The sequence below is a fragment of the Chelmon rostratus genome, chromosome 5 (genome assembly GCF_017976325.1).
Source record: "Chelmon rostratus isolate fCheRos1 chromosome 5, fCheRos1.pri, whole genome shotgun sequence".
NCBI classification, from domain to species: Eukaryota; Metazoa; Chordata; class Actinopteri; order Chaetodontiformes; family Chaetodontidae; genus Chelmon; species Chelmon rostratus.
Window position 1 is genome coordinate 22753078 of NC_055662.1, and position 12633 is coordinate 22765710.

Below are 12633 nucleotides of genomic sequence, written 5' to 3' on the forward strand. Positions count from 1 at the left end.
CTTAGATCTTACCTCTGGACACAGGGGGCATGGTACTGTCATTTACTTGCTGTTGCTCTAACAGCACCAGCTTGTGCAGTGTTAGTAATCCGTGTTGTTATGAAGTGCTACTGCTGTAGAGCAAAATACTGCGTGTTTAAAATCTCCACAATCCTAACTTGATGAATTTGCATATTGAACAATGCACTATAATTACAAGAATTTCTAATCTTAGGCATTACATTTTTTTTTTACTAAAATTGCTTCAAAAAATATTTGTAATTTAATAGCAAGTTAGTATTGTGTGGCTATGCATGAACAATGCTTGTGTGTTTGAGGTGCAGCTTAGTCTCTTCCTTCTGAAAACAAGACAAGTAACCTCCAGCTGTGACTTGATTGCAGAGCTCTGGAGATGAGTCTGCAGTACTGTGGCTGGACCAAATCCAAGAGGCCATACACACAGCCAACCAGGATGAAGAGGAGGCTCTCACATGTATGTACCCAGAGTTTAAATTCACTCATCCATATCTGAACCGCTTAAACAATACTTCATTGATGTCCAGTTAATTCTTCCTATACGATGGGAACATCCAGTACTAGATTCTGATGGTTCAGACTAGGATGTGTATTATTTTCAGAACACTGCACAACCCTGACATCGTGGGTCAGTACTGTTCTAAATTAACACTCATAGTTTGTTTCAGCTGTCACTAGATTACAGCTCCTCCTCCTCACTGATGAAGTAGTAACGTGACCTTTACTGCAAGTTCTCATTTGAAGCACAGAATGAACCAAAATATAAATAAGCAATTCTTACATGTTGGTGACATGAGTTTTTGACATAAGATGTTTAGGCCTTTGTTGGGGATATATCTTATTGTAATGTTAATTGTTTTTACTTTGCCAGTGGCTGGAGCAGTAGCAGATATTAACAGAATGGTGGCCGAGGGGGACTCTAAGAACACACTGCAGGCGTTGCAAGTTCCCAGTGCTGGACTTAGAGCGGTGCTCCCTGAATGTGCTGACACGTACCAGACTGAACTAGCACAGAGACAAACAAAGAGTGCGGCTAAAGGTAAATTGACTCACACTCACAAGTATCACAAGACAGGAAGCTGATTTTCAGATGTAGTATTCAATATGACCTTCACTGTGTCTAAAGGATCAATTTATGCTTTCCCCCAGGCAGCACTGATAGTGTGTGGGTTAAACATTGCATCAAGGACAGATATCACTACTATTATAACCTGGAAACTAGACAGGGCACCTGGGAGGAGCCTGAAGGATTTGAGCACAATGGTGACCACCTCAGTAAAGAGGAAATCCAGGTACCCCCTGCTTGTGTTAACATACTTATATCCCAATGGAAGGCTGATTTCACAATAGATTCAGTTACATTCATTTTAAATTTGCAGTATTGATTTAATCAGATAATATTTTCCATATATGGTGTTTTTTTTTTTGTTTTTTTTTGCAACCTGAAAAATTTCAAAACGAGCCTTTTTCTCACAGGGCGTTGTTAGCTGTGTGACTGCAGAATATAACAGGGAACAGCTGTGGTTGGCCAATGAATCCTTCGTGACCCAGCTGCAGGCAAGGGTCAGAGGTTACCTGGTCAGGAAAAAGCATGCCCAGAGAATGGAGTATCTACAGCAGCAAGAACCAAATGTCGTCAAACTACAGGTAGTGTATGTCTCCACTGTGAGTTGATGTCAGAAATCAGTGATTCCTGATGCAGTATGAAATCCAGAACCGCAAAAAGACCAAAAAAAAAAAAAAAGGTTTATTGAGTGCAACACCTCAAAGACGATACCTTGGAGAATTTGCGACTGTCCATTCTGTCGTGTCACCGATGTAAAACACACAACTTGCAGCGTGCACATGCATTTTTTGATCATATTTGTTGCTTTTTTTGCAGGCTTGCTGGAAAGGTTACAAACAGAGGAAAATGTACAAAGACAGGATGAATTTGCTTCATAAAAATGTTGCTTCTATTGTCAAGGTAATAAATTGTTTGCCCTTCATAAAAAAAGCATACTTATTGACTGACTAGACAGCTGCAAAGCTATGAAGTCCTGTCCTGTAAATGAAAGCTCACAAACTCAAATATTTATTAAATTAATTCTCATGTTCCTAACATCAATAACACAGCTACAATATCAAAGACCTGACATAAAACATTGGTGTTTTTAGATCCAGTCTGTGGTGAAAATGTGGAAAGCCAAACGTAAATACAGTCAGCGGTTGCAGTTCTTCAAAGATCATGTAAGTGACATTTTAATCAATAACCGAGCAGCATCCTTTGGATTTGTGTTATTTTTTCCATGTCGTTTAAGACTCACTGTTCTCTCTGTGTTTAGGAAAGAGAAATTGTGAAAATCCAGGCATTTCTAAAGGCCAACAAAGCCAGAGATGACTACAGAACCCTAAGTGAGTCAAAAAGACTTTTTACACTCCTGCAGTTAGCTGTATTGCTATAGAGCTATATTGGTATAAATCAATATTGGGAGACTAGAAAATGTCTCTGATATTGATCATGGTCATTATTGCAGCCTTTGTTACCAGTGGTTTTCCTGGTTTAAAAGGCTGCATTATAGTTGGATGTCACTAATTATTTTATACATTTTTTTCATTGTATTAAGTATATTTTATATATATATATATATATATATAAAAGAAAGATCTTTTTTTTAATGTGCCAAATTTTAGCCGGGGCCAAAGATCCTCCTCTGTCAGTGGTGCGCAAGTTTGTCCACTTATTGGAGCAGAGCGCCTTGGACCTTCAGGAAGAGCAGGAAGTGACACGGCTTAGGGAGGAAGTGGTCACCAATATTCGCTCCAATCAGCAGATGGAGAAGGACTTGAACTTGATGGACATTAAGATTGGACTGCTGGTGAAGAACAGGATCACTCTACAGGTTGGCAGTCCTTTTACGTGTCAAGAAAATGAAAGACACAGCAGGATTTCTTGTTGATAGACATCACTCATAGCTTCGAACGGCACAGATTTCATGCAAAGGTTCTTAACACTGAAGTGTGATTCAATTCCTGTCATTTTCTCTTATCTTGTCCAATTTGGCTGCTTTCTTAATTTGGTGCTTGTTTCTTTTTAAAGGATGTTGTGTCCCATAATAAGAAAATGAAGAGCAAGAAAAATAAAGCGAGTAAAGATGACTTGACTGCAGGTGACAAACTGGGTATTAAGGGCCTAAATAAAGGCAAAAGAAGGAAACTGGAGGCCTACCAACATCTCTTTTATCTGCTGCAGGTGATACAAAAATGTGTCTAATTGTATCTTAACCGTGACTGAAACAACAACTTAGCTATACACAAAAGCTTTAATGAGATCACCAAGTGCAGCTGCAGATACACTTAATGCTACTCCCCCTCTCTTCACTCCCCTTTAGACCAATCCACCTTACCTGGCCAAGCTGATCTTCCAGATGCCCCAAAACAAGTCCACTAAGTTTATGGACACTGTGATCTTCACCTTATATAACTACGCCTCCAACCAGAGAGAGGAATACCTGCTGCTCAAACTCTTCAAGACAGCTCTGGAGGAGGAAATCAAGTAAGAACTGCAGCCGTAATCAATACTACGCCACTGCACCAACTCTACACTTCGTCACGCTGTTGTCTTTCTGTAATTGTTATAATGTATTACAGTTACATAAGTGACTGTAGTAGTTAAGAATAGTTTGCAATTCCCCAAACACATGTACGCCAAGTTTTGTTTGTTTTTGTTGTTTGGTGGACGATATCAACTCTACCACTTTGTCCATATGTCTCAGTTCTAAGGTGGACCAGATCCAGGACATAGTGACAGGCAACCCGACCGTCATCAAGATGGTGGTGAGCTTCAACAGAGGGGCACGTGGCCACAACACACTCAGGCAACTTCTGGCTCCAGTGGTCAAAGACATCATTGATGACAAGAATTTAGGCATCAACACCAACCCAGTAGATGTGTACAAAGCCTGGGTCAACCAGCTAGAGACGGCTACTGGAGAGGCCAGGTAGGGGAAAGCATAGTGTGTGAAAATATTTTGTAGACTGTGGTGGTCGTCCTTTGGTGTGGATGTTTGATGTACATGATGTGTCCAGTGGTCATTTTTCTTTGGTTCATTTGTATTTAGTACAAAATAGTTTTCTGTTGAGGGCTTACAGGTAGTTTCCATAACGTATAACTTGTGTATACTTGAAATTACTGCTAAAAAAAAAAGCCCGAACAAGATGCTCTGTTGGTCTGCCAGTTTAGTCGTCTTTTTTTATACGCCTAAAAGCTGAGAACAGTGAGCCTTACACATGCATAACTGTTTGCCGACTGTTGTTGTCGTCCCTCAGCAAGCTGCCTTATGAAGTGACTCCCGAGCAGGCCATGTCACATGAGGAAGTACGCAACAGGCTGGAGGCATCCAGTCTGGCGCTACGGTCTGCTACAGATAAGGTCTTGAACTCAATTGTGTCCTCGCTGGATAACATCCCGTAAGTTTTAGGATCTGTTAAGTCTCACTGTCCATATATCCTTTGTGTTTTCTGTGATAGTTCTGCTCATCAGTGCTTGAACAAAATGGTCAGCATGATTTTGTTGACGCTCTAGTGTCTTTTTTCTTTTTTGAGCCGTAATCAATACTGCTTTGAAGAAAAATAAATGTAAAAAAAAAAGGTGTTTTAATGAAGTTATCCAAAATTTGATTGAATTCAGTCCATCTGTAAAGTAGGGTTGCACAAAATAACATAAACACATTACAGTGTACATTACATTACAAGGCTACGCGAGAGCTGATGCAAGTTGTGGGGCCATAATTTGGAGTGGTTGTTGTGTTGTACTGAGCAGCATTATATTTTAGGCCGTCCCTGTTATTTTGTCCACCCCCTGCATTCTGCCTCAGTATCCTTCGAGTTTAGGAAGAAACATGCTTTCAAAGTACATTTGTATTGTTACTTAACATTTAATCTCACATGTTTATGTGATGAAAGTAATTGGAAGGATAAAAAATATATTTTTCTAATTTATTTTTTTAATTTTAAGATTATTTATTACAGAGGATTCTCTTTTCTTTACCTATTTTTTCTATTTTCTCATCCTCCATTTGAGTATTTGTCTCTTCTATTTTTTACACCGTTATTCAACAGTATAATGAGAGCAACGTGACTAAAATAGGGCTAGACGGCATATGATCATATGCTTTGGCATGTCATTGGCCAATCATTCTGGTTGTTAAGGCTTTAGTTGCATGTTGGGACATAGTCATTACTAGACAATAATTGCTTTGGGGAAAGCAGTCGTCTGTGCTCAAGCACTGAAAACAGAACTTTGCTTTGTGCAACATTAGCTACACCAAATAACTCTTATAACTCAAGTTCTGTACATAAACACTCATCTTTTATTACTTCTTTGCTTTAAAATAAATCACAAAACACCATTATTTAAAAAAACTGCTGAAGACGGTAAGAACCACAAGATGGTGCCATTTTTCGATTATGCACATAGCAAAAAAAGTCACTCTTAAAAGTGTATAAATACATACAAGGAGACACTGAAAATGATCGATACTTGAAGTAATTAATGCAAGTATGGATGCTGCAAATCCTCTATTTTCCCTGTCATGAGCTTGCTGTATCATTCGTCATATAGTACGTGAATGCATGTTGTTTTGTGTTTGATGTCCCATCAATCTTTTTGTTTTGCATGTAGCTATGGCATGAGATACATAGCAAAAGTTCTGAAGAACACCCTCCATGAAAAGTTTCCAGATGCCTCTGAGGATGAGCTGATGAAGGTAGAAACCCTCGGATGTATTGAAATATGTTTGTACTTTTCCATTCACAGTACAGCATGTCATGACTCTTCTCTGCATGCTTCGCTGTTGTGAACATGCTGAGGTGAGTGCAGTTTAATTTTACAAAAGGTTTTAATCATGCGCTTTCTTCTTTTTATGGCAGATTGTGGGAAACCTGCTGTACTACCGCTACATGAACCCAGCCATCGTGGCCCCTGACGGCTTCGACATCATCGACATGTCAGCTGGAGGGCAGCTTCACTTAGACCAGCGTCGTAACCTGGGTTCTGTGGCAAAGATGCTGCAGCATGCTGCTGCTAATAAGCTGTTTGAGGGCGAGAATGCACATATGACGCCAATGAACAACTACATATCTCACACATATGAGAAGTTTAGGTAAGAATAGATAGAAATCATATTGGCAGAATAAATATGCTGTGTAGCTGGTGCAAACATCCTGAAGAAACTCTGATTTGTCTAAATGTTTTCATCTCAGGGTAATACTTGAGTCTTGCATGACATCTAAATTACATACAGCATGCTTTTGGTTCGTGTTAAAAAACAACATAATAAGGGGGAAAACACATGAGGTAAAGCAGTTCTTGCACTTGGTTGTTTTTCTCTGTGTTTTGGGTGCAAGTGAAGCTGCACATGCAAAAAGAAATATTCCGTCCAATTACAACAGGAATACAGGAGTGTGAAAAAATGAAAGTAAACCCTGTTGATAAACATGTTCCCCTTGTAAGGTCACGTTTAGCTGACACGGGGGAAGTAGAGAATCCTGGTAAAGGAAGAAGCTGTTTTGTGCTGCTTCAGCAGTTGGGAAATGTCTTCCCTGAAATCAGCTGAACTCCAGATAGACCTGCACAAACTCACAAATAAGAAGGGCTGGGCCAGCGTGTGTGCAAAGTGATTGACTCATCATTACTGGAAATCCACACAGATTGTAGTCTGTTTTCTGGGAAGAGGTCAGTCAGTCAGAGTAATTTACCCAAGATGAAAGAGTCGCAGGCACATTAAAGAGAGTTAAGCATTTTAAGAAGTGTCATAGTGAGATAATGGCCTGCATTAGCAATCACAAGGAAATAATCTGTCAGTATTTGGTGCTGACAAACTGATAACAACCAACTACTGACGTTTGTCCTCTTTCAGGGTATTTTTCCAGTCAGCATGTGACGTCCCTGAACCAGAGGAGAAGTTTAATATTGATGAGTACTCAGACATGGTGACTCTAAGCAAGCCTATCATCTACATCTCAATAGAGGAGATCATCAATACCCACTCGGTAAGCCCGAGGCCATTATTTTAATGTCTAATCAGACTGCTCTGATTGTCGCTCCAACTGGTTTTATGTCTTTATCCCTTTATGCCATTCATCTTCTAAAGACAACATCTATGCAAATCTGAAACGTCCAAATAAAACTAGACATGTTACTTCAGCTCTCAGTTGATCTATATTTCCTGCTTAAATCCCTCCCATTGTGCTTGTATGTTGTCGATACATCCTTATAATAGGATGTATTGTCATCCCCTGTCACAGCCACGTTCCTTTATCATCCTATTTCCTTTCTCGAAATTTCCAGACCACTTCCTTTGAAAGGGGGTAGTGGTGAGGACATCAGTAGGTTAAAGCCATCTGTGTCCTTTTGTCATCAGTTTCTCTCTACACTTATTCATGCAGGAACAACAATGGAGATGACGTGCGTGTTGGTTTGAGCAGATGTTCCCTCAACCTTCATTTTGCACACTGAGATAATTTTAGCATTTCCTGTCTGTTTGCTTGATATGAGAAAAGCAAATGCATGGTTTTAATGGGGACATGATTCATTGTACCTTGATATGTCTTTATTGTGTTATCTGTCTGCCTTGATGAGCATAGTCAGTATTTCATACTGTACAATACTGTAAGGGAAACTTAAAGGATAACTTTCGTTTTTTGCAACCTGGACCTTATTTCTAGCATTAAATACGACCATTTACTCACCCAGACAACTTTGGTGGCATTTGGAGTCGTTTTGAAGAAATTAGCCCCAGAGGAGCGGCGCGTATATCCGTATAATGCGAGTGCAAGGGGCATCCATGCGCAGCCTCTATAAACGCATAATCTGTGGCGAAACTCATTCATATTCCAATATTTTGTTATGATATGCTGGTGCTATTCCCCTCTGAGCTGGCGGTCGGCTAGTTTAGCTGTAGTTTGGCACAGCTATGGTTCGTTATCGCGTATTCGTAGCCGACCGCCGCAGAGTTAGCCTTGTTGTGGCTGGCTGCTCGCAGCGCCTGGCGTTCGGTACTGACATCAGCCACGTCAGAGGTAGTTGTCTAGAGACGCAAGATATTGATAACATGCCACCACGGGCTCAGAGGGGAATAGCACCAGCATATCATAACAAAATATTGGAATATGAACGAGTTTCGCCGCAGATTATGCGTTTATAGAGGCTGCGCATGGATGCCCAGAGTACTCGCATTATACGGATATACGCGCCGCTCCTCTGGGGCTAATTTCTTCAAAACGACTCCAAATGCCACCAAAGTTGTCTGGGTGAGTAAATGGGCGTATTTAATGCTAGAAATAAGGTCCAGGTTGTAAAAAACGAAAGTTATCCTTTAAGCACCTTTGACTCATAAATCTGTTCTGTTGTTTCTCTATAGATTAATTTAACAAGGTTCATTCACTGTGTGACAATATTTTTTAGTTGCACAGTGAATATTTAAGCTTTTTGTATAAGACTAATCACATCTGCATTTGTTCAGCTGCTTCTGGAACATCTGGAGGCCATCTCTCCCGACCACAATGACTTGCTGCATGAGCTGCTGCAGGACCTGGGAGACGTCCCTGATGTAGAGACATTCCTCGGTACTGTCAAACAAACATTTCGTCACAGGTTAATCCCCAGTTGGCTGCAGTGTATTTTATTATTTTACACACTGTGCTCCTTTTTTTTTTTTCCTTTTTCAGGTGAAGGTTCAGTCGACCCAAACGACCCGAACAGAGAGAGTGCTCTGAGCCAGCTGGCCAAGACGGAGATCTCCCTCACCCTAACCAGCAAGTTTGAGCTTCTGGAAGGAGATGACAAAGACTTAAAGACTCTAATGACAAAGTATGTTTATTGTCGGAGGATGCTGAGACAAATTGCTTTGTGCAATATTGAAATTTGATATTGCAATCTTCTGCATTCATAATCTCATTTCAGGTGTCAGGCCAGAAATACTCCAGTCATTGATGTATATATAACACCATTACACTGAATTACACTTACTCAGAAGTGCTCAGTACAGAGTTGGGGATTGATATGAATGTTGTGTGATGCACTGCACTTATCCCCTCTTGACACTGTGTGTGTGTGTGTCTTTGTGGCTATCACTCAGTAGCACGTCTTTGTTTCGTTTCCTGCTCTTCTATCATTTCCTGTCCTAAAAGGAAGGGGTTTGGTGGTCAGGTTTATCTTGCCTATAAACATGTATCCGTCTTACTGGAGACTGTGTTGGAGAATTGGTCTCTTCCTTATTTTGTAGGCACATACAAGTTTCAGGAGTTTAACATAACTGGAGGATTTCTTTATATGTGCATGTGTCCTCTATATTTGGTTGCAATTGCGTAATGTGTTCAGGTCAGGCTAGCAAGACTTTTGCAACCAGTTGTAGGAATATAGTATGGAACATACTTACGTATGGTGGCCGCTATTTAGTCCAACCCTGCACCGAAATCTGATCAAATATTCTTCTGTTCATAGTGTCACTTCCAACCAAATTTCATTGCAATCTGTAAAGTAACTGGAAGAACAAACATTTAAGAGAAGGAGATGTTGTATAAATGAGAGTCAGATATATTACAATTAGGTGTATGAATTGTTTCCTGATTAAGATTGAAGGTGTGAAATGATGATTCAATTCTGCACTGAAGACTGTCAGTGAAATCTAGAATCTGTATCTAGAGATAATATTTGTGTGTGTGTGTATGTGTGTCAGGACAAAAAAGCTTATAGTGGATGTGATCCGGATTCAAACCGGAGAGACGTTGCCTGAGATTCTTGTGACGGAGGCTACAGCGCCACAGGTGACATTTTCTTCTGTTTTTCCTCACCCACATACTCAGTAGCCACTTTTCTTCATATCCTATATGCACCGGAACGCGTTGTTTAGATCTCTAACGGTTTTTGCCATTCTTGTGCGACTTTGCTCCTGAAGGAGTCAGAACATACCAAGATGGTAGAGCGACGGGCAGTCCAGGATGCTCAGACACCAGAGGGTCTGAAGAGCAGCCAGGCAGTACTGGAGGACAGCCAGCTGCCGCTTGAGCAGAAGAAGAGGAAAATCCTGAGGAACCTCCGCAGCCTGGAGCAGGCTGGCCTTGTCACCACTAGTAACAATTACCAGGACCTCATCAATGACATATCAAAGGTACATAAGCAGCTCTTCATTCACACGGGAAGATTCGCACCTCCAGTGCTAATTAATGAGTGTACTGTTTGGTCAGTTCAGCTTCCGAATTTGTAAAGCAAACCTGTATTTGGCAGGACATTCGCTACCAAAGACGCTACAGGCAGAGGAGGAAGGCCGAGCTCGTGAAGCTCCAGCAGACACTGACAGCACTGAACTCGAAAACGGCCTTCTACCAGGACCAGATGAACTATTACGATACCTACATCAAGACCTGCCTGGATAACCTCAACCGGAAGTGAGTGGTACCTCTTATATTTTGCGTGGATGGAGGGCTTTTCAAAATATTTCCTCTCACTGTTTGTAAATGATAATCGTGTTGTCTGGATGGTCTGATGGATGATTTTACACTTGTACTGTGTTTCTGCGTGTCCAGGAACTCTCGCAGATCTATTAAACTTGACAGCAAAGGAGACGATAAGGGTAGTAAGAAGTGGAAGCCACAGTCGCTGAAGTACACTGCAGCCAGACTGCATGAGAAAGGAGTCATCCTGGAGATAGAAGGACTTCAGACAAACCAGTGAGTTGAGCTGTTCACCAGTTAGACTGCTAACAAAAAGGTCTGGGTAGTTCCACTGCTGTAGTTTCCATTAGTTTAGTTATATCCTACTGTAGAACATGTTTCTTTGTCCCCAGAAGAGGAAAGATGTCTGTTCAACTTAATCAGATTTAGCCATGAGCTAGTTTTGATATACAAAAAGGAGGATGTGCCTGGTCAGCTTTCTTTTTATGGGAAGAAAAATATTATTGTATAAGGGTATTGCTCAGTGAGATGACATCTGTCTTTATTCTCAACCTCACCTGTTATTCTCACACCCATCACCTTACTCATTCATTGTGTGTCTCAGTGAAAACATCAAAACCAAGCACATTTAAGCTGATTTGAGTGCTATCGACAGTTCCTCCAAGCTCTGTGGAAACGCTGACAAGTGCTATCATTTAGTTTTTGTGTGTCTGCAGCAATAGGGCTAAATGCTGTAAAATGATTGCTGTGTTTTACCCATATGCTGAGTTGTCACTTTTATGTTATTGTTTCTCTTCATTCAGGTTCAAAAATGTCATGTTTGACATTTCACCCACTGAGGAAGTTGGGGATTTTGAGGTGAAGGCCAAATTTATGGGAGTTGAAATGGAAAAAGTCCAGCTTCATTTCCAGGTAAACATTTCAACAGAATTTCACAAAATAAAAGCAGCTCAACACTAAACCTAGATGGCAGATGGTTAAATTTCCTGTTTCCCTCACTGGTCTGCTCGCAGGAAATATAATGAAAACAAAGCAGATATTTTCCAATAAAGACACATTTGTTGTATTGAATTCTCTGCATGTTTGTATGTATGTATCGAGTGTGAACAGATAGTAGATGTACAGAACTTCATGTATTAACAAATGTCTGTAAAGAATATGCCAGTCTGAAATGTGAGGCCACAGATTGTTTGCAGTAACTGAATCTACTCCCATATAATCAGAGGTTATTTATGTTGTATGTCAACTCTCTATGAGTGAAAAGCTGACACACGTGTTTGTGTGTGTTTCTCATTTGCATCTGTTTGGTACTTTGTGTCCAGGACCTCCTCCAGCTGCAGTACGAAGGCGTGGCCGTCATGAAGATGTTTGACAAAGCCAAAGTGAACGTCAATCTACTCATCTTCCTCCTGAACAAGAAATTCTATGGAAAATGAGCAAGTAAGGAACGCGAGGGAGAAAGCAACAGGAGAGGATGGGAACAGACTGTGCCTTCTGAGTTTGTCTAGCAAAATTAATTTAATCAGAGAACATGAGATGGCAGGACAGTGTTTTGTTTCATCTGTTTATAATTTCATGGAGCACAACAAAATTAAACGTTATTGTCCAGCTAAATGTATCCTGTTCTATATTTTTCCACGTGGTGATTGTAAATGTAATGTATTTTTAAGAATTAAATTGTACTGGTATTCATGTTTTGTATGTAAAAGATGCTAGGAAACACTGTTATTGTTACCTTGTATGTTGAAACGAGCTGAAGGTTTTTGATGAATATCTCAGACCAAGCAGTACTGTGTATTAGTTCAGCTATGGAGCAACTTTCCAGCCAGCCTGCATGACCAGTGCCTTTTAATTTAAAGGGTTTAAAGAAACATGTTTTAATTAATAAAACATTATAACATTTTAAAAGCTACAACTGATGTATTTTTAATGCGTTTGTCAATATGTGATTTCTAATATTTGAACAATGTGCATAATAAATTACACATGTCCACAATTATTTGCCTTTTCTCAACTGTCATCTTTATTATCAGTATTGTTTGAATTATCTGTTCTTTAACATATTTTTATCAACAGCAGTTTCCTCAGTCGTTACGTCCTCTAACCTTAAACAACCTTTAGGAAAAATATTTTCGTCTGCAGATCAAGGTCACACATTTGTCTGTGATGGGGAGGAGATGTTGT

At 40.2% G+C, this 12633-nt stretch overlaps 1 protein-coding gene across 1 annotated transcript in view; it reads left to right on the forward strand.

The window, feature by feature from the left end:
- The window catches only part of iqgap2 (IQ motif containing GTPase activating protein 2), a 34501-nt gene extending 22053 nt beyond the window's left edge, over positions 1-12448 (forward strand). Inside the window, exons 16-38 of the mRNA XM_041936558.1 lie at positions 382-472; positions 887-1054; positions 1165-1307; positions 1492-1662; positions 1898-1981; positions 2173-2244; positions 2340-2409; positions 2689-2897; positions 3095-3247; positions 3387-3550; positions 3771-3995; positions 4324-4464; positions 5678-5762; positions 5926-6158; positions 6915-7047; positions 8520-8622; positions 8725-8866; positions 9735-9822; positions 9954-10166; positions 10283-10443; positions 10582-10725; positions 11253-11361; positions 11772-12448. Of these exons, the coding sequence (XP_041792492.1) occupies positions 382-472; positions 887-1054; positions 1165-1307; positions 1492-1662; positions 1898-1981; positions 2173-2244; positions 2340-2409; positions 2689-2897; positions 3095-3247; positions 3387-3550; positions 3771-3995; positions 4324-4464; positions 5678-5762; positions 5926-6158; positions 6915-7047; positions 8520-8622; positions 8725-8866; positions 9735-9822; positions 9954-10166; positions 10283-10443; positions 10582-10725; positions 11253-11361; positions 11772-11885 (3216 nt within the window). The 3' untranslated portion in view covers positions 11886-12448. The remainder of the gene's footprint in view (positions 1-381; positions 473-886; positions 1055-1164; positions 1308-1491; positions 1663-1897; positions 1982-2172; positions 2245-2339; positions 2410-2688; positions 2898-3094; positions 3248-3386; positions 3551-3770; positions 3996-4323; positions 4465-5677; positions 5763-5925; positions 6159-6914; positions 7048-8519; positions 8623-8724; positions 8867-9734; positions 9823-9953; positions 10167-10282; positions 10444-10581; positions 10726-11252; positions 11362-11771) is intronic.
- The last annotated feature ends 185 nt before the right edge of the window (positions 12449-12633 follow it).